This window comes from Sarcophilus harrisii, chromosome 1 (assembly GCF_902635505.1).
Source record: "Sarcophilus harrisii chromosome 1, mSarHar1.11, whole genome shotgun sequence".
NCBI classification, from domain to species: domain Eukaryota; kingdom Metazoa; phylum Chordata; class Mammalia; order Dasyuromorphia; family Dasyuridae; genus Sarcophilus; species Sarcophilus harrisii.
The window spans coordinates 490,483,756-490,510,756 of record NC_045426.1 but is presented as its reverse complement, the minus strand read 5'-3'; the positions used below and the strand labels follow the sequence as shown (position 1 = coordinate 490,510,756).

Sequence of the window (27,001 nt, the reverse complement as noted above, 5' to 3'; positions counted from 1 at the left end):
TGCCGCCCCCTGGTTTGATAGTTCCGGTTTTGCTGGCATCACTGGGCTGACTCGGTTCAGGCTCCTTCTTTTCGGGAACCCGTGAGAAGAGGACCAGCGGCGTCCCATGGCTGCAGCAGAGTCTGACAGCAGTCAGAGGCAGGTGAGGCTCGGCCTGGGAGCCGGAAGGGGCCTGGAGGCTGCGCTCGGGCGTTCTTGTTCCGTAGGGTCTATCTAAGTGACAGCTCAGGCCGTAGAGCGAGCCCCACCTAGTCTCTGCGGCTATATCTGCGGACCCCGGCCCGGAGGGCTTCGCCCCCGCCTTTTCCCTCTTTTATACCCCGCGGATCGGGGGGTAAGGGGGGGGTTGGCCTGGCCGTTTCACATCCCTGCTCATCCTCATCTGTAAAACGGGCATAAAATGCCATCGTCCTCCTCGTGGCGCGCGCGCGAGTGTGTGTGTGTGTGTGTGTGTGTGTGTGTACGTGTGCAGGGGGCATGCACTAAATTTTGCAATGTATCGCTAATGCACGCTGGATGAAATCAGTGAAAAGGAGCCTTGTCGAAAGCTATCGACAAAATTGCCAAAGATGACAGACACAGGGTTGTTGCCATGGAGAGAACCCTTTGAAGGAACCTCCCCTCAGATGTCACTCATCAGCTTCTTGATTTTTAGTGGGATTATAAAGCAGGGAATAATCCTAAAACGCGGGTTTTTAAATACAATTATATTCTATATTTTGCTTTTATTGTTGAAATTTTCCCCGGTTTTGGTTTTTAATTTGTTTCAGATTGATGAAATTGAAGCACTTTCATCCATATATGGCGATGAGTGGTGTGTTATTGATGAAGAAACTAGAATATTTTGTATTAAGATTAGTGATAATTTAGAAAAACCCAAATGGACACTCTGCTTACAGGTATTTTTTCCCCATTTTCTCTTGTTGCTGTATTTTCTCTTTTATGATTGCTAAATATTTTTATGCTTTTAAACAAATTTCTCTTGAATGCTTAATTTTTTTTGTCAATTCTTGATTGTATGTAGATGGTAAATTTCATATTGTTCTTGAACCTTATGTTAATAATAATTTATACAGCTTTCTCGATAAAATTAGAGAAGTTGGATGATTTAATAGTATTTGCTTTTTTTTTTTTATTTAATTGCCTTTTATTTACAGGTTATATGTAGCATTGACAATTGCCAAACCTCTTGTTCCAACCCCATCCCCTCCCCCCAGATGGCAGGATGATCAGTAGATATTAAATATATTAAAATATAAATTAGATACACCATAAGTATACATGAATAGTATTTGCTTTTGCACTGACCTCATTATTAATTGAAAAGGAACTTGAAAATCTGAGGATGCTAATTTGCATATGAAATATTCAAACATATTTATCATGATTTATTTTTTGTTTGGTGAGTTTTTTCTCATAATTATACATATGTATAAATATTTATACAAAATGTATAAGCATAGGTTACAAATGTAGCTTAGAAAAAATTTTGTGAAACGTTAATAACTTATACTTTATATCTTTGACATTGTGCTAAGTTCCTCAATTATGTCATATTTTAAATTAAATTAAAGTCCCACAAAAAAATTGGCTAGGTATCATGCTAAGTGTGAAGGAAACAAAAAAAGTCCCTGCTTATATTTTGCTAACAGGGTTTCAAGTTAGAGAGCATGAGAGATAGAGGTGAGTTAGGAATACTGGACTGGAATGGGTTTCTGCCTGGACAAAAGCCTGCCCTCAGGAGAAAGAATTGGAAGAATTGCAAAGATCAGTTTAAATGGAGAGGAGTCCAGGCTGTGAAGGACTTTCTATGACAAACTAAGTAGTGTATTTTTGTATTTTATTTTATTATCATTTTTTAATTATAGCTTTTTATTTACAAGATATATGCATGGGTAATTTTTCAGCACTGACAGTTGCAAAACCTTTTGTTGCAATTTTTCCCCTCCTCTCCACCCCCTCCCCCAGATGGCAGGTAGACCAGTACATATTAAATATGTTAAAGTATATGTTAAATACAATATATGTATTTTATTTTAGATACAATAGACTGACATGGTCAGACTTGTGCTTTGGGAAGATGTTTTTAGCAGGTGTGTGGAAGACCAGGTTTACACAGGGGAGAGAACAGGATCTGGGAATTCATCTAGTAAATGTGCAATGGTCCAGACAAAAGATGATTTAGGCATGAACTAGGTTGGTGACTGTGTATGTGCCCAGAAAGGGAGGGATTCAAGAGATCTTATGGGAATTATACTTTGCCACCTTTATTTTCAAATATCATTGCTTCTTTCAAGAAAGTAATTGGCCTCTTCACATCTTCTTAAAGAAACAGAAACAGGGCAGTTAGGTGGCACAGTGAATAGAGCACCAGTCATGAAGTCAGGAGAACCTGAGTTCTAATTTGATCTCATAGACCCTTAATACTTCCTAGCTGTGTGACCCTGGGCAAGTCATTTAATCCCAATTGCCTCAGCAAAATTAAAAAAAAAAAGAGAAAGAAATGAAACAGTAACATAACAATAGAATGTAAACTCTTTGAGGTTAAGTACTAAGACGGTCCTTTTTGTAGCCATGGAATCTAGAATAGTATCTTGTTTCTTAATAAATGTTTATTAAATTAACTACTCAAATAAAATTCAGTTCAGAAGGGAAGGGAAAGGAATAAGCATGTTTTAAGTATCTACTATGGTCCATACATGGTGCTAAGCATTTCACAAATATTAGCTCATTTGATCCTCACAACAACTTTGTGAGGTATGTGCTGTTGTGATTCTTCCATTTTACAATCCTGGAAAATGAGGCTGAAGGGTTGTGTCCAGAATTATCACACAGCTAATAAATTTGGATTTGAGACTGGATTTGATTCATGTTTTTCTTACTTTAAGCTCAGAGCTCTTGCCTGCTACGCATTATGTTCGGAGACATAATGATAAAGAGCAAGTTCAATGGTTACTATCTAATAAAGGAATAAATTCATTTCTAAGAGTTAGTAATTAAAGAATATGATTAGTGCATATATTTTCATGTAATTTTTTTTTGAGCCTGGATTTCAATAAAAATCAACACTTAAACTGCTTTGCAGGTGATTCTGCCTTCTGAATATCCAGATACAGCCCCACCCATTTATCAACTGAAGTAAGCAAGGCTTCTATTTTTATTTTCTAGAATTATACTTAAATTGCTTTTTTAAAAAAAAGACTATTTTCATGCATATGTTTTTCAGGGATTTAGTAATAGGTGCTAAAATTATGTAAACTTGATCAATTTGTAAAGTATCGAGTTAGAAAAATGGAATGAGATCAATGTATAGACTAAAAATATAATAAAAACACAGAAGTTAAATGTGTAAAATACTAACAAGATTATCCTTGGAAATGGAAAATGGAACCTTTAACCAAGCTTAAATGTGTGTTATTTATTGGTTATTTTGAAGGGAGTTTGACTTTAATAGTTTTAAGATCACTTGCAACTTGAAGTAGCACTTTTGAGGTGGCAAGTAAAATAACTGAATTAAATCTTAATTTCTCCTTGGAAGAAAAACAATAATATAAAATTTGAGTTATTTTGGAAGCTTAGAATATATTGAGAATGGCAGTTAAGCAAGATAATTATATTGTCTAATCTTTATCTAACATCTTAGAAAGGAGACTCTTGTCCTATTCTACTCTGCAGTGGATCTGACCACATATGGAGCTTAGTGTTCACTTCTGGACTCCATGTTTTAAGATGAACATTAACAAGCTAGATCATGTCTAGAGGAGAATGAATAGGATTTTGAGAAGATTGGAGACAGTATTATTTGAGGAAGAAAGGAATTATGTATTTGATGGGGTAATTGATTATTAGGGAGGATATGATTGCTCTTCAGCTATGTAACAGGCTGTGATGGTAGAACTAGAATTCTTCTAAATTCCAGAGGTCAGAGAGTAAAGAGAGTAAAGACAGATTTCAGCCTTAACCAAGGAAATACCTTCCTCACTAGAGGACTAGCTGCTAACAAGTGGAACAGGCTTCTTATGGAGATTATTAAATAGAGGCAGATTGGTATAGAAGGAATTCTTGATTGTGTGAATTGGACTAGATGGCCATAATCAGATTCTGTGATTTTGAGATAATGTCACAGGTAATATGTAAAAAATGCCTGCTAGGTAAAATAAATGCTTATGGAAAATAAAATAAAAAGCCTTTGTTTAAATTGATCTTTGTTCCTTAAAAACATTTGAAGACAAGATAATTCAGTGATGTGTTTTATTTAATTGCAGTGCTCCTTGGCTTAGAGAACAAGATCGTGTGGATTTAGGAAACAGCCTTGAGGAAATATATGTGTAAGCAAGGCATCACTTTTTTTGTTTATTTTAAGAATTCCCTGTTGCTTATTATTTATAGTACATTCTTTTATGAACTGTGTTATGTGAAAGTATTTTTAAAAAACTGTTGTTAAACGTTCTCCCAGCAAGAATAATAAATATAGGCTTAATCTCTGATAAAAACTTGAAAAACTTTGAGAGAAATTTTTTTTAAAAATTTTTCACTACTCTGGTTGTCTGGATATAGTAATTAAATACTTAAACTCTGTAAGAATATATACTATAGCTAGTGAACATCAGTGCAGTCATATTTTCTTTTATTTTGGTATTTTTTGGATTATATAAAAGCGCTAAAACAAAAGAATGATTATAAGTAATGCATGTATGATAAGTATATAAGAATGATTAAGTTTAATTCTTTAAATAAATGTTTGCCTGAGAAAATGATGAATAATTTAATTTTTACCACTTTTATATTGCCCATCAGATTAAAGTTCTGTTTTTCTTCTACTACTGTTGATATCAAATTAGCAGCATCCAGAATATGGCACCACTTGTAAATTGGCAAAGAAAGAAGACCAGGATAGAGCTCTAAGGACTCAATTTCATTTTTAAAGATTGTTTTTGCTAATTGTGGGACTTCATTAATCTTCATTTATATACCAATATTCAGGTATTTGTTCTTAAGTATGTATATAGTTATTAGAACCACCCTGGAGTACAAATTCTGCTGATACTGGGAGGAAAAACAGAACTTAACAGCTTCTGTAAAAAAGTGATGTAAAGACTATTACATAGATGGTGGAGTTGTGAATTGATGCAACCATTTTGGAAAGCAATTTAGAACTATGCCCAAAAGGCTATCAAACTTTTTCATACCCTTTCTTTGATCCAGCAGTATTTCTACTGGGTCTCTATCCCAAAGAGATCAAAAAAAGGGGAAAGAACCCATAGGTGCAAAAATGTTTGTAGCAGTAAGGAACTAGAAACTGAGTGGATGCCCATCAGTTGAGGAATGGCTGGATTAGTTATAATGTATAAATGTTATGGAATATTATTGTTCTATAAGAAATAATAAGCAGGCTGATTTCAGAAGTCTGGAAAGACTTACATGAACTGATGCTAAATAAAGTGAGTAGAACCAAGAGAGCATTGTACACAGCATCAAGATTATGTGATGATCAACTGTGATGAACATGGCTCTTTTCAACAATGAGGTGATTCAAGACACAGTGGACTTGTAATGGAGAGAACCATCCACATCCAGAGAGAGAAATGTGGAGACTGAAGGTGGATCAAAGAATAGTATTTTCACCTTGTTGTTGTGGTTTGCTTTTTTTCTTGTATTTTTTTTTCTCTTTCACTTTTTGATTTGATTTTTCTTGTGTAGCATGATGAATATGGAAATATGTTTAGAAAAATTGCACATATTTAAACTATATTGGATTGCTTGCTCTCTATGGGAGAGAAGAGAGGGAGAAAAATTTGGAACACAAAGTTTTTCAAGGGTGAATGTTGAAAATTATCTTTACATGTTTTTGGAAACATAAAAAACATCTGTGATCCAAACTTCACTTCAATATCTTCCTCCCCCCCAGGCAATAGGAGTTAAGTGACTTGCCCAGAGTCACACAGCTAGGAAGTGTTAAGTGTCTAAGGTTAGGTTTAAACTCGGGTCTTCCTGACTTCAGGGCTGGCGCTCTATCCATCACGCCACCTAGCTGCCCTTCAATGATATCTTTAAAACAACAACAAGAAAAGTTTCCTTGGGTGTTTGTACAAAAGTTCTGTGTCATGGCAACCCTTAGCATGTTTGTTTAATGATTCTTCTGATTGGGGTGATAATTTTATGAAATCTTTACACCTTTTCTAGAAATCAATCTCACCCATTCAAAAGATAATTTTTCTTGACAGAGAAAACAGAAGCATAATATAACAGTTGAACAGTTTTGTCATTTCTCTGTTGTGTGCTATCCTTATTCCATTCACTAGAAGCAGAGGTACTAACAAAGTGTTTTCATTATCCTTAGGATTAATATACAGCCTCAGCTCATTGCAATTTCAGTGATTGTTGAGAATATTTTAAAAGAAAATACTAATTTTTTTTTCTTTTTTGGTATTCACCTTCAATTATTTGCTTTGCTTCCATTGTTTTGCACATCTTTAAAAAAATCTGAGCAGGTCAAAGTATATCACTTTGGTATTTTTTTGATAGTTGTCTTTTCTTCATCATTCTAATTGTTTTTGTTTTCATTTTTAGAATTTTATTATTGAGGCCCTTTTATGCTTTTTGCACTGTTTTCCCTTGTAGATTTTTTTTTTTTTTTAGCAGTGAGATCCTTGCTCTTTTTCTGTAACTTAAAAAAAATACCCTGATTTCCTAAGATCTAACATGTTATATGCTTTACCTTTTTTCCCTTCTCTCTCTTGCATTCTAAGGTGTGGCAGTGACTTGGACTGAACCTACCTTTCCTACCATTTCTGATTCATCAATCAGTTCTTCAAAATCAAGTCAAGAAATGTATTTCATTTTGTCACTTTCTCCTACTGCCTCTGTGTCCTTCATCTTGAAAAAAACCTGTATGTGATCCTTTAATCCCTGCTAGCTATTATTCCCTATAGCCCCGTATTCCTATTTCCCTTTTGTGTCTAAAGCCCTTGAGAAGCCCGTCTATAATAGGTGTTTCTACTTGTTTTCCTCTCCCTCTTCTTAACTCCCTTCTGTGTCTGATTTCTGACCTCATCATTCAATTGAAAATCCTCCAAAGTTACTAATGACCTGTTAATTGCCAAATCTAATAGGCCTTTCTTTTCATTCTTTTTGACTTCTCTACAGCTTTTGATGCTGTTGATCACTATTATCTCTATGTGTTTGTGACACTACTCTCTTAGTTCTCTTCCTTCTTATCTTTACTCTTCTTTGCTGCATCTTTATCTGCCAGCCATGGTTGTCTTCCAAGACTGTGTCCTGGGCCCTCCTCTCTTTTTCTTATATACTCGTGGGTTTGGTGATCTCATCAGCTTCTGGGATTCTAATATTCTTAACTCTCCTTATCCAGCCCCAACCTCACTTGCTTGCTGCTCTCTGGCTTACTTACCTAACTATTTGTTAGATATTTTGCACTGCATGTCTCATGAACATAGTAAACTCAGCCTGTCCAGAACTGAACTCTTTCTTCAAGCTCTCCCTGACTTTCCTATTATTACTAAAGACGCTACTGCCCTTCTGGTCACCCAAGGTGTCATTCTTGACTCCTCTTTATCACTCCACAATATCCAATCTGATGCAAAGACAACTTTTCACATCTCCTGTGCATGTCCTGTTGGTTAGTCTGCCTCTCATAAGTCTTCTTCTCTTTTCTTGATTATTTCCAACTTATCCTTTATATATCTTGTTCATACTTGTAGTTCTGGGCATGCTTTCTTTTCCATTAGACTATGAGCTCTTCCAGGGCAAGAACTATCTTTTGCCTTTCTTGAATCTCCAGTGCTTAGCACAGTGCCTGGCACATAAGAAACACTTAATAAATATTTATTTTAACTATTAACATATCTCTCTGCTTATTCCCTTCATCTTTTTCCCCTTTGGTGACCAACAAAAGTTAATTTGAGCAAGGATATGTGCAGGTTGGTTATGATGTCCTCTTAGCAACTGGCTGATTTCTAGCTTCTGATCTCTTTCAGTCCCACAGAGACAAATAGGTCCTGTCACTCAATACAGCATCTAGCCTAAAGTAAAGTCTCACAGAGTCTGGGAGGCTAGTCCTTTGGGAGGGCTAATAGAAACTTGGATGACTTGTCCCTCACCCAAGCTGGAGCATCACCTGGGTGTAGACATATTTGTTGAGAGGACACACACACACACACACACACACACACACTCACACACACATACACACACACACTCACACACACACACACATAGAGACACACTCTCTCTCTCTCTCTCTCTCTCTCTCTCTCATCAAGGATAATTCTAAGAGTTTCTTAGAATGCTTAATTAGAGCAAATCTAAGGCCTTGAAGAAGGAATTATTGAATAAGTGTTCCTTAAAGCACTGGTTCTCCAAGGAGGTGCTGAACTTCAGTAGGGGTATGCCACAGTAACCCAGCCCCACCCACAGGGGGAAGTTAATTATTGACTCTTAATTGACTTGGCACCTGGAAGGTCATAGAGGGACTTGAAGCTGCCTTATCTACTGAGAAGCATTGGAGGAACTGCCATGGAACTCTGGATAATAAACCTGGAGATTTGACAGCCAGGGAACCATTCTTTGTGACTAATTTAAATCTTTCATTGTTTCATGATTTCTTATGATAAAAAATACTCTGTTGTGAGTAACCCCATAACCTATTTTTTAAAAAGGTGAATGGATAAGCTGCAAATAACCCATGCTTTTTTAAAAAAATGATTTTATTGATGTCTTTTTCTTATAGTTATTCCAACTCTTGCTCCCTTCATTCTGTCCCAGAGAACCAGCTCATATAAGAAACAGTGTTCTTTAGAGAGGAAAAAAAAATCAGCACAACTGATTAATATATTGAAAAAAGTCCAAAAATATATGCAATGTGTAACTCATCTCTGAAGTAGTGAATTGAGAGTGTCTTCTCATAGTGCTTCATTTGAATTGTACTTAAGCTTCATAATTTTGTTACATTCACTTTTGAATTTTTGGTGTATGGTTGTTCTTTCCATTTACCTCTTAGATATCTTGATTCCTTGGCTCTCCTTCACTTTGCATTATTTCATGTACTTTTTTTATGATTCTCTGTATTCAATACATTCATCATTTCTTATAGCAATATTACAGCAGTCACAGCAATATTACAATTACATTCCTATCCCACAACTTGTTTAACCATTCCCCAATTAACAGGCACCTTCTTTGTTTCCAATTCTTTATTATCCCCAAAAGTGCTGCTATAAATAATTTGATGTAAATATGGGGATTTTATTCTTATCAATGACTTCCTTGATGTATAAACTTAATAATGGAGTTTCTGATTTCTGGACATTTTAGTTAATTTTTTTTTACATAATTTCAAATTGCTTTTTGAAATATTCATACAGTTTCATAGTTCCATCACAGTGTATCACTGTGTCTATCATTCCCCAGCTTTCTGTCTATTATTGACTGTTGATAATTTGTAGAATGTGAAATCCCTAGGCTTATTCTTTATGATGTCTTAGCACAGTGCCTGGAACTTATTAGAAGCTTAATAAATGTTTGTTGATTGATGTTCTAGTGACTTGAAAACAAAAGCATTATGTTGGGGGTGGGGCACAAAACGATCTGTAGTTTGATTCTGAAATTGTTCCAGGTAAAATGAAGTTTAAAAGTTGAGAGACCAAATTTCTTTAGTAGTTGAAATACCAGAAAAGTTTTCTTTAATTTACTTTGATCTTATTCCTTTCACTGTCCATTTTTATATCTTTCTTTGATCCTTAAGCGTAAAGATTGGTTACAGGTAACCAAACCCATTATCTTTTTGCTTTGGCTACAGACTGTATGGCTCAAAGAGCTACCATACAGCAAATATTTATAGAACTAGTTAAAACACTTCACTCTACATTCAGACAAACAGCATTCATTGAATATGTTTGGTTTCATTCACTTTTTTTCTCTGAAAAAAAAACTTCACATAAAATGTAAAGTCTTATCTTGCTTCTGGTAATATGTAAGATCACTTGAAAATCATTTTTTTTTCCCTTTAAGAATACAAGTCTTATTCAACCTTTTAATAAGAATCTTGAAGAGAAGTTGAACTCCCCCTACTGGTTGTTTGATAGCAGTTACAAATAAGGCTCTTCAATTAGGTTCTCAAAAACAAAGAGAACCGTATTGTTATAACTTCATAAAATATAAAGGACAAAACACTTTCCACACAAATAAGGTCAGATCTCATCAACTGGAAAAATATCAAGTGCTCATGGGTAGGCTGAGCAAATATAATAAAAATGACAGTTAATCGACTAAGAGTAGTCAATCAGTGGAATAGGTTAGATTCATAAGACAAAATAGTTAATAACTAGTAATCTAGTGTTTGACAAACCCAAACACCCCAGATTTTGGGATAGGAACTCGATATTTGACAAAAACTTCTGGGAAATTGGAAATTGGCATGGCAAAAACTAGGCACTGACCCACACCTAACACCATATACCAAGATGAAGTTGAAATAGGTTCATGATTTATACATAAAGAGTGATATTTTAAGCAATTTAGAAGAAGGAATGATAGTTTGCTTCTCAGATCTGTGGAGAAGGAAAGAATTTATGGGCAAAGAAGAACTGTACTTCATTATTGAACACAAAATAGATAATTTTGTTTATATTATATACTTGAATATATATTGATATATAATATTAAGTTATATAAGTTAAGTTAAAAAGTTTTTGTACAAACAAAAATATAGAGGAAACATGAACTTTTAGTTCCTGTAAGTAAAGATGACAGGAGAACATTTGAAAAAAATAAAAATAATGTGGTGGAAAAATAAAGTGTGTCATATATTTTATAATTTTATTTGGTTACAGTAATTTGGTTATATCTTATGCATTTCATTTATATTGAAAGTAACAGGAATTAAAACGATCTCAAAACCATTTAGGCTAACCTGTACCTGAACAAGAATTTGCCATACAACATGCATGACAAATGGTCATGCAATCTTCTTGGAAGCTTCCTATAAGGAACAACTCACAAAGTATCACAAAACTTCAGAAATTATATATGATTATAATTTAGGTGATATTTGTAGTTGTTAAAGCTTTACAAGAAGAATTTCCAGAAGCCTCTTAAAAATTCCTTTACTGAGAAATACCAGTAGTGGGAGCTTTAGGCAAAGGAATCACCAAGGAAAATAAATTAATTTATAAATATAAGGCAATTTAATATGTAAAAATAACCTCTTTTCAGTTCCTTATCCATTTTAAAATATTTTTTATTTTAAATAATTTTTATTTTCAAAATATATGCAAAGGTAGTTATCAACATTCACCTATGCAAAACCTTGTGTTCCAAATACTTGTCTTTCCATTCCTCCCATCTCCTTCCCAAGACAGCAAGTGATCCCATATATGTTAAACATGTACAATTCTTCTATACATATTTCTACATTTTATCATGCTGCACAAGAAAAATCAGAAAAAGGGAAAAAATTGAGAAAAAAACCAGGTAAACAAAAAAGGTGAAAATATTATGTTGTGCTCCACACTCAATTCCCCCAGTCTTCTCTATGGGTTCAGATGGCTCTGTCCATCACAAGACCATTGAAATTGGCCCGAATTGTCTCATTGTTGAGAACAGCCACAACCATCAGATATCATCACATAATCTTGTTGCTATGTACAGTGTTCTTTTGGTTCTGCTCACGTCACTTAGCATTAAGTCATGTAAGTCTTTCCAGGCCTTTCTGAAATCATCTTGCTGATTGTTTCTTATAGAACAATAGCATTCATACACCATAATTTATTCAGCCATTCTCTAACTGATGGGCATCCACTTAGTTTCCAATTCCTTGCCACTACAAAAGGGCTGCTGCACACATTTTTGCACATCTGGGACCCTTTCCCTCCTTTATTGTCCCGTTGGGATACAGACTCAGTAGAGGCATTGCTGGATCAAAGGGTATATATAGTTTGATAGCCTTTGGGTATAATTTCAAATTGTTCTCCATATGGTTGGAGGAGTTCACAACTCCACCAATAATGTATTAGTACCCCCCAAAAACAATCATTTCAAAAAAAAAAACCTTATTTGGAATCTCTTTAAATTAGAATTTGATAAAATGGATTGCATCTTAAATTTTGGGAGTATAAATTACATAAATTCTTACATCATCAGAATAATATTGTTTGTTTTTTCTGTAGATATTAAAAATATTTAGTGCTGCAAAAAGAGTACTTAATTATAGTCTTACCATAATTCAATCTCAAATCAAATATTATTTCATGTTAATAATAATAAGAAATTATAAAAAAAACTGTTTAAAATGTCACTTTTTTTTCCATTTGTGGTTGTGATAGTATTGATGGGAAAACTGTTGAAGATAATGTAAATAATAACATAAGCATACATAATGAATAACATTTCTGTAAGAAAATTCAAAAATATTATAATAGCCTGCTGGTTGTTCTCTTGTCCTGTCCAGTCCATCCCTTTAAAAGCATAAGTCTGACCTTGTTACTTTCTGTTCAGTAAACTCCAGTGATTCCCAGTCACCTCTAGAATCAAATATAAAATCCACTGTCCTTTACTAATTTCTCTATCCTTTCAATCTCAAATTATTTTACACTTCTCCCCTCCCCAGCCATATCACTATGCCCCAAATTCCCAAGACATTTTCACTAGTTGTCCTCCTTCTTACAGTCCTGGTATTAGATTGTAAAAGTCTTTGAGAGCAGGGATTGTCTTTATTTTTCTTTGTATCTCCTGTACTTAGTTGCCTGGTGCATATTAGGAGTTTGATAAATGTTTATTGACTAACTAGATAGACTGATTATCATTTGTATTATTCCTTATGAATAGGTGATTGCTTAAGTAATTGTGTGAGGTGATAATGATTGCTAGAGGCTTTTGTAGAGAAGGGATTGTGAGAATAATCCCTGTGAAACAGTATGACTCATTGTCTAACTTGACTGTACCCATTTTTGAACATTCTTAGAATTCTTTTTTGGGAATTTCTCTAGGACTTGTGATGCCTACCTTTAATTGTGTTAAAACTTTGTTTTGGAAGGAAGATTTGTCTTTTAGAAATAGTCAAGAGCCATTCAGAGCCAAATTTTAGAGATGAGGCCAAATTGTTTAAATACCATTTTGGGTCAAAAATGAGGTGTGATTATATAACATTTTAAAATCTTACTCAATTACTACTGAAGACAGTTCAAAAAGAGGTGTTACCAAAACATTGTAAGCAATGACAGCATGGTTGCCCCTGAAGTAGCAATATAAATATATGAACTTTTCTTCCACTGTAGATTTTTTCCCCCTTTCCTCTCATTTTTAATCGGGGCAGGAGCCAAGTAGGGATGATGTATTATCCATTTGTAGAAGCAGTAAGCTGAGTGATAATCATACGAGGGCTTAGTTAAGCAAATCTAAAGGCAAGAAATTAGGCAGAAAAAAAGTTCAGGAGAACCCCTTCTCTTAAGTCTCCTTGTTCCCATTCTTTCCAGATATATAAAACAAAAACATTCATAAATAAATATGTTAAAGCAAAAGTCTAGTTTTCCAGAAAAGATACAATGTCAAATTTAAGATCATCATCATAATAATAACTAACATTTATTAAGTACTTACTGTGTATCATATGCTTTACAAATATTATCTCATTTAATTCTCACAATAATTCAGGGAGGACTATGCTGTTATATTACTTTTTATAGTTGAGGAAACTGAATTTAATTACTTGCCTCAGGGTCACACAACTAGTACATGTCTGAGTTTGGATTTGGACCGAAATCTTTCTGACTTCTATTCTGGTATTCTGTCCTAGGTACCATCTAACTCTGTTTTAGAGATGTTGAAAGTCTTTCAGAAAGATTGAAAAATATGCAGTAATTTTAATAGTGATAGTTTTAACACTTGTACTACTTAGATTGTAGTAATTAAATACTCTGTAGTTAGGCATAGTTCTTCACATTTGTGAATAATCAAGTCCAAAATTCAGAAATATCTCTTTACTTAACTTTTTGTCTTCTTTGTAAAAATACCATAACATCCAAATGTCAAAATTCTAAAATAATATATTTTACATGTTTATTCTGAAGCAGAGATTACATAATATCCACAGAAGCCTTGTATGTTATTTCATGTTAATAATAATAAGAAATTATAAAAATACTGTTTAAATTTAAAATGTCTTGTATGTAAGTCTTGTTATTATAGATTGTAAAACACCCACAGACAATTAGGTATGCTCAAATAATTTCTTGAATATAAGAAGGAAGTATTTTGAAATACTTGACTTACTTTTTTGTTTTGGATTTTTTTCCCCCAGACAGAACATCGGTGAAAGTATTCTTTATTTGTGGGTGGAGAAAATTCGAGAAGTTCTAATAGAAAAATCTCAGATATCAGAATCAGGTAGGATTTAAAATTTAACTTCAGTTTGTTTTTCATGTAATAGTGACTAAAAATTCACATAGCTCTCTAAATTCAGAAGCATGACTGTTTTGGTCCAAGTTAAGGATTTATGAAAGAAATTTCTATTAGGAAGTTCATCTGTTTATGACATTTCCTTTGCTACTTACACACGCACACACACACACAAATGCACACAAGTCCCATGACTATTTCTAGCCTTCTACAGATTCATATTTGTTAGTCATTTTATAGACATTCTATAAAATATGTATCTTTTGACTACTAATAAAAATAACAAAAACTCACATTTGTATAGCATTTTAAGGCTTACTTTACATACCTATCTCTTTGATTGATAATTCAAGCCTGTTAGATTTTCCTCAACCCAGCAGAATATTTGAACATGATATTTTGTACTCATCTATTTTATGAAAGAATAGACTCTGGCAGGATTGCCTAAAATTATTTTGGTTTTAAAACTTTGAAAAATATTGATAGAAACCAAAAGTAGTAATCATTGAAACAAGAGAAAGGTCATCACAGTTCAAGACCTTAGAACAAGGTAGGGAATCCTTGGAATCCCCAAACCCCAATCTTGTATGTGACTTCTATAGCCTTGAAACTATTGTTCTATCCAATAAGCAGCAGAATAGCATAAGGGATGAAGCCTTGTACTTTAAGTCAGGAATATTTGAGTTCATATCCTGCAAGGGGCAAATCATTTAATGTCCCTGAGCCTTATTGCTCTCATCTGCAGAATGGGGTTGCTGGAACCTCATAGGATTGTTGGGAAGCTTAAATAAGATTATTATATATGCCAAGCATTTTGTAAACCTGAAAACATTATAGAAATGTTATTATTCCCAATGCTTATTGACCTGAAAATACTATATAAATGTTATTCTTAGTGCTTTTTTTTTCTTTTCACCTCATTCTCACTCTTTTCATGTTGGTCTTTTTCTATAGCTTGCTCTTATCATGAATAAAGTTGCCACAAAAGTAATCATCCCACTGTATTTCTTGGAATCCCATAAAATTAGCAGTGGATTTTAGAAAATTTAAGAAAAGCGCTCTAAGAATATTTAGCTCTCTAAGAATAATAGAACTCTAAGGACCATGCTTTTGAAAATACTGAACTCATCATAATACAGTGAAAAGAACATAATAGCTATGTAGAAAGAAGCCCTGGGTTCATACTCCAATGTTGCCACAAACTATCTGTTTAACTTTAGGCAAATCACTTAGTTAGAGTTTCCTTATCTGTAGTGTATGAGGGTATTTAGAGCAGGTGGCCTTTGTGATTCCTTCCATCTCTAGCTCTGTGACCTTATATCAACTTAAATTAGTCTCCAATTTCTAAAAAAGGAGCTTTGGAAAACTGTAGTGACTTATTTCAAGTAATACAATTGATATTATAAATATATATTTTATGGAATACTATAATTGAATCCTTATTGGCAAGTTCCAATGTCTTTTCTACTGACCAGAATAGCCTCATATAAACAAGAACATTATTTGATATGATTTTGTAATGAAGTTTATAATCTTGCAGCAAGTGATAGAATTGTTTTTAGCTGTCTCGAGGGATGTAATGAGTAATTGTGTAAGTAATAGTTCAAATATAAATTCCACAGAAAATTAATAATAGAGAGTCAGCCTTAACATAAACATCAGTTTATGTGCTACAAAAAGAAAGAGGTAATTATTTTAAGTATTTTAACCACCTGTGCTAATAGGTATTCACATCATAGTTTAAGTGCACATACATAATTTTAGTATTTTTAAGAAAAATGTATTATTATTATCTTAAGCATGCCCCATTGATGTGACTATTTCTTTTGCCTTTTTTTATACTTTCAAAATTTCTACCTCTAGTTTTATAATACATCTTCAGTTATCCAAGCATGTGACTCAAAATTATTAAAGTAAAAAAAGATTAATTTAAATTTAATTGTTAAGATTGTGCTTTGTAACACTTTTTAGCAGTGGGGAATGGTTGTAAAATATAAACAGCAGTAAAATCTAAAAATTGCAGGAAGGTTGAGAACCACTGACTAGCATCCCTTTGGAATCTTAATCTTAAACTGGTTGTCTTAAAATATTTTTACATTTCCATAAGGCTTTTATCTAAATCCTACTTCATTTAACACTTCTTTAAGTAAAGATTTACTGTTATTTGTACATACTTCCATAATAATATTTTAAAATTTATTTGGATTTCATTTGAAAAAAATATTTTCATAAGTTTGTTTGAAGATTTTGTTGGAAAATACAGGAACTATTTTGCAGAATAAGAGGAATAATTTATGAATAAAAAAGCCTGAATAGCTCTTGTTGATTTTCATGGGTAGGCCATTCACTTGCTAGAGTTTAGGCTAAGCCTGTTATGCAAATTTAGAGATTGATCTTTGGAAACAAAGAATTTCATTGTATCCTATGTATCTGACTAGGCCCAGACATAAAGAAGACAACTGAAGAGAAAGATGTTGACTGTGAAGATGATTATTTTTTTGATTATCAATCAAAAAATACAATTGAAGCCTTGGATTTTGTTATCACTGAAAACCAATCAGGTATATTGTTATTGAATATTTAGTTTACTTGGAAACTATATCCATTAAATCATTATCACCATCATTATAACTGACATCTATAAAGTGATTTAATGTTTTATAAAATATTTCAAAACATTGTAAAATTTTAATATACTTAATTTTATTTGAACTTTACAGCAATTTTTCAAAATCAGTACTGTTATTCCAATTTTACAGATTAGGATCAGTAGCTCAGTAAAAAAATGCAGCAAGATAATATCAAAACTCCAGAAGTTTGAAAATATCAGAGCTAAGCATTTTTAGGAACGGCATTATTCTTAACTTAGCAGACTGGTTTTTACATTATTCATTATAAAATAGTAATTTTTCAGTCTTTTCCATTTTTGTCTTGTTATTTCAATTTAAAAATTCCTTTAATTGTGGTTTACTGTTATTTACTTCTATTTCCAAAGTTATATTTTAAAATTTGTTTGAAAATCTATAGTTTCCATAATAAGCTTTTTTTCAGCTTTTATTTGGAAATATAGATAGGAATATTTTGGGAAAAATTAGTAGAACTACTAATAAATAGACTGGAGAGTTTAAATTAACTTTCATTCTCTCTGAAGTAGATAATGCCAATCTTGTGTCAGTATGGAGAATAAATGTTGTATGGGAACTTGTATTAAGAGTGACATGGAAAATCATTTACTACCCTCAGTATTTCTTAGAAATTGAAAATAAATACTTATTAAAGAAAATAAAGTAAGCCATGTTTTCAACATATAGATGCTGAAGAACTACCATCAATTAAGCATGGTGTTCCAATCACTGACCGAAGAAGCACTTTTCAAGCACATTTAGCTCCTGTAGTTTTCCTTAAGCAGGTAAGTTTACAGTATTAAAATTGTTTTCATTTTTGTGCCAAAATAATTAGAATTAAATTTAACTGTTACCTTAACCTTTACTTTTTACTTAATAGTTTTCCTATTAGATCGCACATTTTAAATGTTTTTCCTATTTTAAGATTATTTTGACTCTTGTTATATATACATATGTACACATATGCATATACATATATTTATATATTTATGTTCTTGTCAGAGATAACTTTTAAGCGTTTAAGATTTGTCCTGATCTAAACATTGCTCTTAAATATCTTCAAATTTGGAAAACACTTTATGTACATTGTTAAAAGTCATATAACATAGTACGCTGTGAAGTTTAATATTTCAAAGCAATCTATATTTTCATCTTGGGCTATTGCTTCTGGTTAGGCAAATTACAGTCCCTTAGTAGAATAGAGTTCAGTGCCCCATGGAGGAAAACCTGAATTAAAAATTGGTCACTGACACTTATTAGCTTGGGTGATCCTGGGCAAGTCATTTATTCTCTGTCTGCCTTGGTTTCCTCATCTGTAAAGTGGGGAATAATAATAAGAACACCTACCTTCCATGGTTATTGTGTGAAGTGCTATATAAGTGCTGGTTATTATAATGTTATTGTTATTGTAAGTAAAATTTGTACTCTGTGGTGTTTTCTGCTTGTAGGTGTCCAATAAATATGTTGATTTCATTTGATTTGACTTCAGAGATGGAATCAAAGATACCAACCCCAACTTCTCCATTCCAGACAACAGTACTAACCTTCTTTCTATACCCAATAAAAACAGAATAGAGAATATTTTAAAATCTAAAGTCCTGTGAAATTCTACCTGGTTTGAAATCTCAAGTAAAGTATCTGAAGTAGAAGAAATATAATGTCAAAATGATAAAAGACTAGCTCTAACAATTAACATCAGTCCTGGGAGCTTTTTGAATATTTTTATTAGCACGACAGACTATGTTAAAATGCTTTAAGGTGAAATTGTTTCTTCATTTGTTTATATAGCATTTACAACTATTCTTGTATGAAGAAAAAATAATTGTTTTTATTTTCAAGGTAAAAATGGTTCTTGCCAAATTATATGAGAATAAGAAAATAGCCAATGCTACCCACAATATCTATGCTTACAGGTGAGTCATGACTAGAATATTACACATGCAATTGGTGAAAGGGGAGAAATCATTAAGGGCATGTTGGGTTTTTTTTTAAAGCCAGGCAAGCTACCACAAATTAGGGAAAAAAGAATCTGTATCTGAAGTAAATGAAATTGCAAACAAATAAGAATTTCAGTCATCAAAACCCGAATGAACAAACTGTTAAAATAAAATCTTTATCTGTTTGTATTCCTCAAGAAATAGGGCATTTGGAAGAGTTACCATACAGTTGAGGGCTTGTTTACTTTATCTGGTTTACTTTGTAACTTCATATTTGAGAATTGTATGAATAACAAGGATTTATTTTACACATATTTTGTTGGAACTCTTTCTAAATTGCATACTTCCTTGATTCTTAAAGCAGAACTTACCAAATACTATTTAATCTCTTTTTGATGATCTAATATTTTCATTATGATTGTGAACTCTAAACATTACATATTAAAAACCTGTGATTTCATCTGTGTAGAACTGCTACCATATCAGAACCCTTCTGTACCATAGAGTCTTAAAGGTTTTCCTGAGGTGCATAGAGTTTAAGCATCCTGTCAGTAGTTATATAACTAGTAAGTATCAGAGGCAAGGATTGAGCTCAAGTCTTCCGGGTGTTCAGCACTCTGTCCATTGGGGCAGACTACTTTAAGAACCAGTTGATTCAACAGTGCTAGACTGACACCAAATGACTACACTTGAGTTTTGTCCAGTTTTTTAGATTGATTATAGCATTTTCAACTGTCAACTATCACTTCTTGTTGCTATCAATACACCCAATTTTCTCCTAATTTGTTCCTTCTAATCAACTGTGATCCTAGGCGATTTTTCTACAGATACATACCTTTGAAAGAAGCAGGGAAGGAGGAGGAGTAGTATCTGATGTTTCTGAAAGTAACAATAGTTTCATTAGACTAAATAATTTTAGTATCTACCTTTTCCTGATTTTTTTTAATCATTGTAGGTATTCCTTCAGTGTCTGTATATCGTAGCCCCTTGATGTTATAGTAAAGACAGTCTTCAGGAATTGTCTGTCCAAGAAAACTTAGCATTTTGAAGCCAACCTTTAGTTGATGGTCCTCTGTAAATTGGAGCTTAGATTGGATTTGGACCCTAAATGAGCTTGTAGCTCAAAGCTTTTCCATTTTAGTGGTACCTGCAAGTTTGTATTCCATAGGTATAACTTTGAAAATCTAAGGATTTCTCCATGCCTTAATGAGATGTCACAGATGTACTTTAGCAGATAGTTTATCCCTTAAAATAACAGATAATTAATAAGAAACAGTGTAGAACAAACAATCCAAATTATGGCCTTCAGGTAGAATTATTTACAGATGTACTAATTTGAAAATCTTGACAATAGCAGCCAATATTGTAGAATAATTTTTAAATTTTGCTGAAAATGATATTTGTGGGCTCTAGAGTTTAACAACAGTATATATGTTTTCAGAATATATTGTGAAGATAGGAGGACTTTCTTGCAGGACTGTGAAGATGATGGGGAAACAGCAGCAGGTGGACGTCTCCTTCATCTTATGCAGGTAGAAATAAGAGAAAACCTTTCTAAGCACTATACTTTGATTTTTCTCAGTAATAAAAAAATGAATTCAGATAAGAGCAAATCACTATGCCATCTATAGAATAACCTTTGAATGAGGGTTTTTTTTTTACATAAATTTTTTTTTCCATATAAGTAGATAAAAAGAGGGAGATAGATTACCACTTTAACAGGGACAGAGAAATATTCAAAGAATTGTTTTGAAATCCATTCATGCAGCTAGAACATGATGCTATATATACATGTATGTATATATACATATATGCACCCACATATACATTCACATATATAAATATGCATTTATAATATGCATAAACATATAAATGGTTGTCTATAATCATATACACACACATATATATGTACATAAAGTTTGTACTGTGCTTGTTTGTCCTTTCTTGAAAGGTGGATAACATGATCCTTTTTAGTTCCGAGTCTCTCCATATTTTTCTAAATCCACCAATTCATCCTTTCCTATACCACAGAAATATACCCTTAGTTGTTTTAAATAGTCTAAAACAATATTGATTAATATGACTGATATATAGTGTAGCTTCCTATTTTTCTCTTTTGGTTTAATCTATTTTAACTTTAATTTTGAGATAAATGATTACTACACCTGATTTTTTTCCTAATAATTCCTACTCCTGGTCATTATTATTATGATTGTGTATATCTCTTGTTTCTTATTCCTGCTGGTTTCCTATCTTGACTTTACTTTTACCTTCCTATTACTCAACATATCCTCCTCCAAGAATCACTCATTTTCCTCTCTTCCCACCCTTTCCTCTTTATCTTTCCTTCCCTCTTTTTTCTATTCCTGTATATTTTCTATTTTCTATTCCTGTATTTTTACCTTTTCCTATATGAGTTTGGATTTTTAGAATTATATCATACTGAGTTCTATCTCAAGCTTTCTTTTGAATAAACAACTACTAATGATAGTCTTAGACATCTGGTTTATATTTCTATATATAAAACAAATAGTTTGTCCTTTTTGAGTCCTTTTAATTTAATCTTTGGTGTTTACCTGATATTTCTCTTGGGTCTTACATGTCAAATTTTCTATCAATTTAAAGTTTTTTGGTAACAAAATCTTGAAAGTCTGACAATTCATTGAATGTCTCTTTTTTTTCTAGGACTATGCTTAACTTTGCTGGGTATGCTGTTTTCAGTTGCAAACCTTGTTCTTTTGCTCTTCTACTTCCTCTTTTTAAAACCTAAAAGTTTTTCATTTCCTCAGTTTCAAATGTAAAAGTTATCCTCTCTGATCAGAACCTTAAGTGAACTGAAAAACTTGGCTTTTTGTAACCATTTAAAAATGTGTCTTGGGAAAACAATCAAAAAAATTTTTTCATAAAAATTTATATGATAAAAGAAAGATGAATATTACTATGTTTTGAGAATATACTGTGAAGAAAGATAAACATGAGATTTTAAAAGTGTTTTTGATGTAGCTGTTTTTTTTCCTTTTAAATAGTAAGGTTTTTGAATAAGGTTTTTGAATTTAATAAGTGTTTGTTGATTTGAATTGAATTGACTTTTCTAGGTCTCATTTTCATTATCTGTAAAATGAGGAGTTTGGGTCAAATTCTGTATAATATCCCTTCGAGCTCAAAAATTGCATGACTCTATATCCTGACTGCAGATCTCTTTGACTGCTAATCTGATTTCCTCTACACTTTCATATGGTCCTAATGCTGTGCCTGCTGAAGTTAATTTTTAAGTACTGTTGTGCTGTATTTTATATGAAGTTGTTTTTTTTTCCCTTTAAAGCCTGTATTTATATATGGAAATGTATAATTAATTGATAAGTGGCATGACATAGTGGATAGAGAACTTTAGAGTGATGAAGAATGAATTTAAAGTGCATTTTGTACATATACTAGCAGTAGCAGTACAGTATGACTCTGGGCAAGTTATTTACTAAGTCAGAGGCTATAAATTGAAGACAGTTTTCAATTTGCATTATTAAAAGTAGTTTCTACACTGGGGAGTGCCATGCCCTGATTAAATAATAGATCCTTCCTAACAACAAATAATTGTGTTTTAAAAATACAGATTTTGAATGTACGGAATGTTTTGGTGGTGGTATCACGCTGGTATGGTGGTATTTTACTTGGACCAGATCGCTTTAAACACATCAACAACTGTGCCAGAAACATACTAGTTCAAGAGAACTATACAAACTCACCAGTAAGTTGTTATTGATAATATCTAAAGATAACTTATCATGTCCTCTGAAGTTTGAAAAAAGCAGCTGAAAACTTGAAACTTTTAAACCATACATTTCATATTTTGTATGATTCTTGGATAGACCCTTTTTGGTTATAAATTCTTTAAGATGTACAATCAAAAGTGGTGTGGTATAGTGAAAAATACCCTTGTAGTAGTGAGGCTTACTATATTTTTACTATTAACTGGAAGAGTGACCAGAAGCAATTCACCACCCTGTTGAGTCTCAGTTTTCTTACTAGTCAGTGAAGGAGCAAACGAGGTGACAGCTAAAGTCCCACCTACCTTCAGAATCTGGATTTGACTATATCACTTGAAGTCACTTTTTTTTTTTTTAAACCATCTTGAAACAAGCTCTTTTTGCTTTTCTTCTAGCAACTTGCTTTTTAGTGTGGAGTGATGTGATGATACTGCTGTCACTTCTTAGGTATCTAACTAGAAATAATACCTTTCTCCTTTCTTAAACTCACCTTCTTTCTGGTCACTTGGAATAGTAAATGGGATGCTACCATATAAAAAAGATGAAACCTTGGTTTTCAGGCCTTCGTGATTCCACCTAACTTCTGGGGTATTCCTGTTCCCCATTTTGGAATCAGTCTTGAAGTATCTTTAGGGCTCTAGGGCTTTCATCCTCACTACTTGCTTTTTCACTGGTCACTGACTCTCACCTCAAGGCCATGGAAGTCAGCTTCCTGAACCTTCTTAATCCCTGGGTTTAGAAATTTGCTATATGTGATTCTTAGCCACCTTTTTCTGCTCCTGTAATTACAACTGGATATTATACTCCCTTCTGAGTATCTATTTCCTGTTACAGCACATCTAAGATTAAATACAAGAGAAAAGAAAATGTACAATTCAGATATAATTCAGTTGAATAAGATAATTAAAAGTACATAAAATTACTTTTAGAAGTAAATGAAAACTACTAATCACCACACTACACAGTATCTAAATTTTTTGACCTGTAAATTCCTCAGGCTAATGTTTGCCTTCATTATTGTCTTTAGGCTGATTTGATTTACTTGTGGTTTCTGTACAATAGTAAAATCTTTTGTCCCAGAATACCCTTTGCTGAATTTGAATTAGTTTACTGGTTTCCTAGCCCTGGCTGATTCTTATCCAAACAGAAAGTTCCTTGATATTGCTGGAGAACTTTTGATGCTAAAATCATATTAATATATAATTATTTATCTGACTGGTTATCTACCCTCCCTCTTTCCTGGAGAGAAGAAAGTGGGAACAGTTGTGACCCATAATTAAAGTTTATCCAGTTATCCTCAATATAGAATTCAATATCCTTATGACAATATACATAAAGAAGCTTCTTCATTAATAGAATTCATATTTTTTGACAATAGCTTAATCTTAATATACCAATGTAATTTTTTTAGTGGGAATTAAATTTTTTTTCATATTTTTACTTGGAAAATGTTATGGAACCTAAAAAATATCTCAGAAGTATAATTAGATTATTGTTAATATTTTAAAGAAGTCAAAAATGTGAAGATGCTTATGAAATATTATCAATGGTAGATAATCATTGATAATTCTTTTCATGTTCATCCCACTTGAAAGGGAGGTGTGGAAAGTTTGTGGAGTTTTTATATTTTTATCTCGATTGTCACCATTACAAGTGTCTTCATAATTGATTTTCATTATGAATCTTCTTTTTTATTGTAGAATTAAATTAAGCACATTTGCATTTTGATAAAATATATTTGCCCTTGATCTATCTCTTTCGTTGAAGAAAACCATATTGATTTTTGCCTTTTTCAGGAGGAATCATCCAAGCAACTGGGAAAGAACAAAAAAGTAAAAAAAGACAAGAAGAAGAATGAACATTTTACTTGAAAATCTAGCTTTTAAAGATACTTTTGTTTTGATCATATAATTAATCATCAAGGAATACTTTCTATAGAGAAGATCCTTGAAAGACATTCTTTGTGACTGCTCAATCCAGGAGTTCAAGAAAACATGACATGGATGCCAGCCAGGATTTTCACTTATTTCTTGATTGTCCCAATTGATCAGAAATGGAGAACTTATGTATTCATATGTAACTAAGAATAATTCAGAAAAGTTAATCAAACCTAATTGTCATTGTTTCTAATTTTGGGAAGTTAACAGTTTCTCTAAGAATCAAGTGAATTACCTGTATTTTTGGATTACATGTCAAGTGCCTTTCTTATATGGTGAAAACCATCTCTGGAGGGTTTACATACTTGATGTCTTGTCACCTGGATTCTTGTTGTGTTAAATGAATATTGTATTTTACAATACTTTACAGAATGTTTGAATGAGCTCCTGGAGAGCTACTTTTTTTTTTTTAATTGTGGTTCAGAAAGCTCACTTTAGTTTGAGTAAGCATTTCTGACTTGTGTACATTTAGTGAAAATCCAGCTAATAACTGTCAGTAGAAAAGTACTAGAGATAATCATTTGTTTAACTTACAATGAATTATGTAGATATCCTAAGACTTGGTAAAGAATCTGTTATTGAAATTCGCAGAAGACATTTTCAGCTCCACATTTTGGTGTTTGTACAGTAATGTGTAGTAATAAAAATGTAGTATCAACACGCTTTTTTTTTTTTTTTTTTAATGGGACATGGAAATGTAGCACTCTGTTTTTTTTTAAGATCTAAAAATATCTTACTAATAGTTTTTATTGTGGAAATTGGAGTATCTTAGAAAGTAGCCCCTAGTGAATGGGCTAGGTAGGAGATGGTCTGGAGAAAAATACTGTGGTGCTGTGGACATGGTACCCATAAGTATTCTGTAGTTATTGTCATTGACATTCAGGTTACAGCCCTCTTTGCTGTACAAATATACAAGATACAAAGATACAAATGTACAAAGATACAAAATATAATGTTTAATTAAGTTACCAAGCTTCCATACAGTGAGGTGAAACAAGGTCTTGGCTAGAAAAAGAACAAACCTTTTTGACTGGAAAGGTCACTGCTTTGTTGGAGTTGTGATCCCGTAAATATGTGTGCTCTTTCTGCAGGGCAGATGACAACTCATCCATGCCTTCCTCACTTAGGCCATTGTTGTTTATTTCATTCACTAAATTCTTAGTCTAATACATTGAACACTTTCCTCTATAAAAGGGATTTTTAATTTTCTTGGAGTCCACTAAAATTTGGAAAGGAAAAAATTACATCTTTATTATAGCTAATTACCTTAGTAATCCTGGACATTTGATACATTTAAAAACATCATTCTGAGAAAGGATCTATAGGCTTCATCACACTGCCACAGGGTTACATGACACAAAAAAGAGTTAAGAAAAGTTGTTCTTGATCTCTTAATATTTTATGGATGCTGGTGTAAAGTGGGACAGGTCAGTATTTTAGTGGATGGAGTGTTAGGCCTAGAGTCAGAAAAACCCAAGTTCAAATCCAGCCTCAAACACTTAACTCTGTGACCCTGGGCAAATCACATATCCTTTTTGCCTCAGTTCTCCATTTGTAAAAATAAACTAGAGAAGGAAACCCCAAATGGGGTCACAAGGAGCTGGATACAACTGAGATAACTGCACAGCAACTGAACAAGTACAATATTTGGGCTGCCTGTCATTTCTTGCTTTTACTACTTGACTATCTCCTTTTCTAGTTGTGGGTATGCTTTGATAATATCTTTTACCACTTTATGCATGCAAGTCATTTTGGGTAACACACTATAACCAAAGGAGAAACTGTGCTTACTCCTTTGATCCATTTGCTATTTAAAATTCTTTATGAATTTTAAATAGCAAATGAATCACAGTATTACTGGGAAAATACTGTTAAAACAATAATATTTGTGTGTGTGTGTGTGTGTGTGTGTGTGTGTGTGTTAGGGAGCATCTGGATATCACTAAAAGTACTTTGCATTTTCTCAAATTTGTTCCCCACCCACTTTCCTCTTCCTTTTTTACTTTTGGGCTCAGCTAATTGTCCATCTACAGTACTTATCTAAGAAATACATAATCAATTGCTCATTCATGTGGAAACATGAATGCTTCATCTATTTTTTTCATCAGAATAAAAGGAATAAATATTAAACTTAGTTATTATTTAACAGTGAACTTGAAAATTTCTTCCCTGATTTACAAGCTTAATTTCTTATCTTGTTGGCAGTAACTCAAATTATCTTAGATATGATAAATAAATTGCTCTTAATCACTTATTCTAATGAGAAAAGTATTATCAGAGGTAGTTAAAACAAACAAACAAAAAAATCCTCTAGCCTGAATTTTTCTTGAAAG

General features: G+C 32.8%; 1 protein-coding gene across 1 annotated transcript; it reads left to right on the top strand.

Annotated features, from left to right (window-relative positions):
* IMPACT (impact RWD domain protein) lies at positions 1 to 25,329 on the top strand. Its single transcript, XM_003759992.4, has 11 exons — positions 1 to 142; positions 771 to 899; positions 3,086 to 3,138; positions 4,266 to 4,328; positions 14,312 to 14,397; positions 16,848 to 16,970; positions 17,721 to 17,818; positions 18,873 to 18,946; positions 20,412 to 20,502; positions 22,578 to 22,712; positions 24,528 to 25,329. The coding sequence occupies exons 1-11, from the start codon at positions 107 to 109 to the stop codon at positions 24,600 to 24,602; spliced, it is 963 nt and encodes a 320-aa protein (XP_003760040.1). The 5' UTR covers positions 1 to 106; the 3' UTR covers positions 24,603 to 25,329.
* Positions 25,330 to 27,001: the final 1,672 nt, after the last annotated feature.

Excerpts from the sequence above, each read along its gene's own strand:
- IMPACT (XM_003759992.4), top strand. The coding sequence starts at position 107 with ATGGCTGCAGCAGAGTCTGACAGCAGTCAGAGGCAG. Across the intron at positions 4,329-14,311 it reads AGCCTTGAGGAAATATATGT|ACAGAACATCGGTGAAAGTA; the intron begins GTAAGCAAGGCA and ends TTTTTCCCCCAG. Across the intron at positions 14,398-16,847 it reads ATCTCAGATATCAGAATCAG|GCCCAGACATAAAGAAGACA; the intron begins GTAGGATTTAAA and ends GTATCTGACTAG.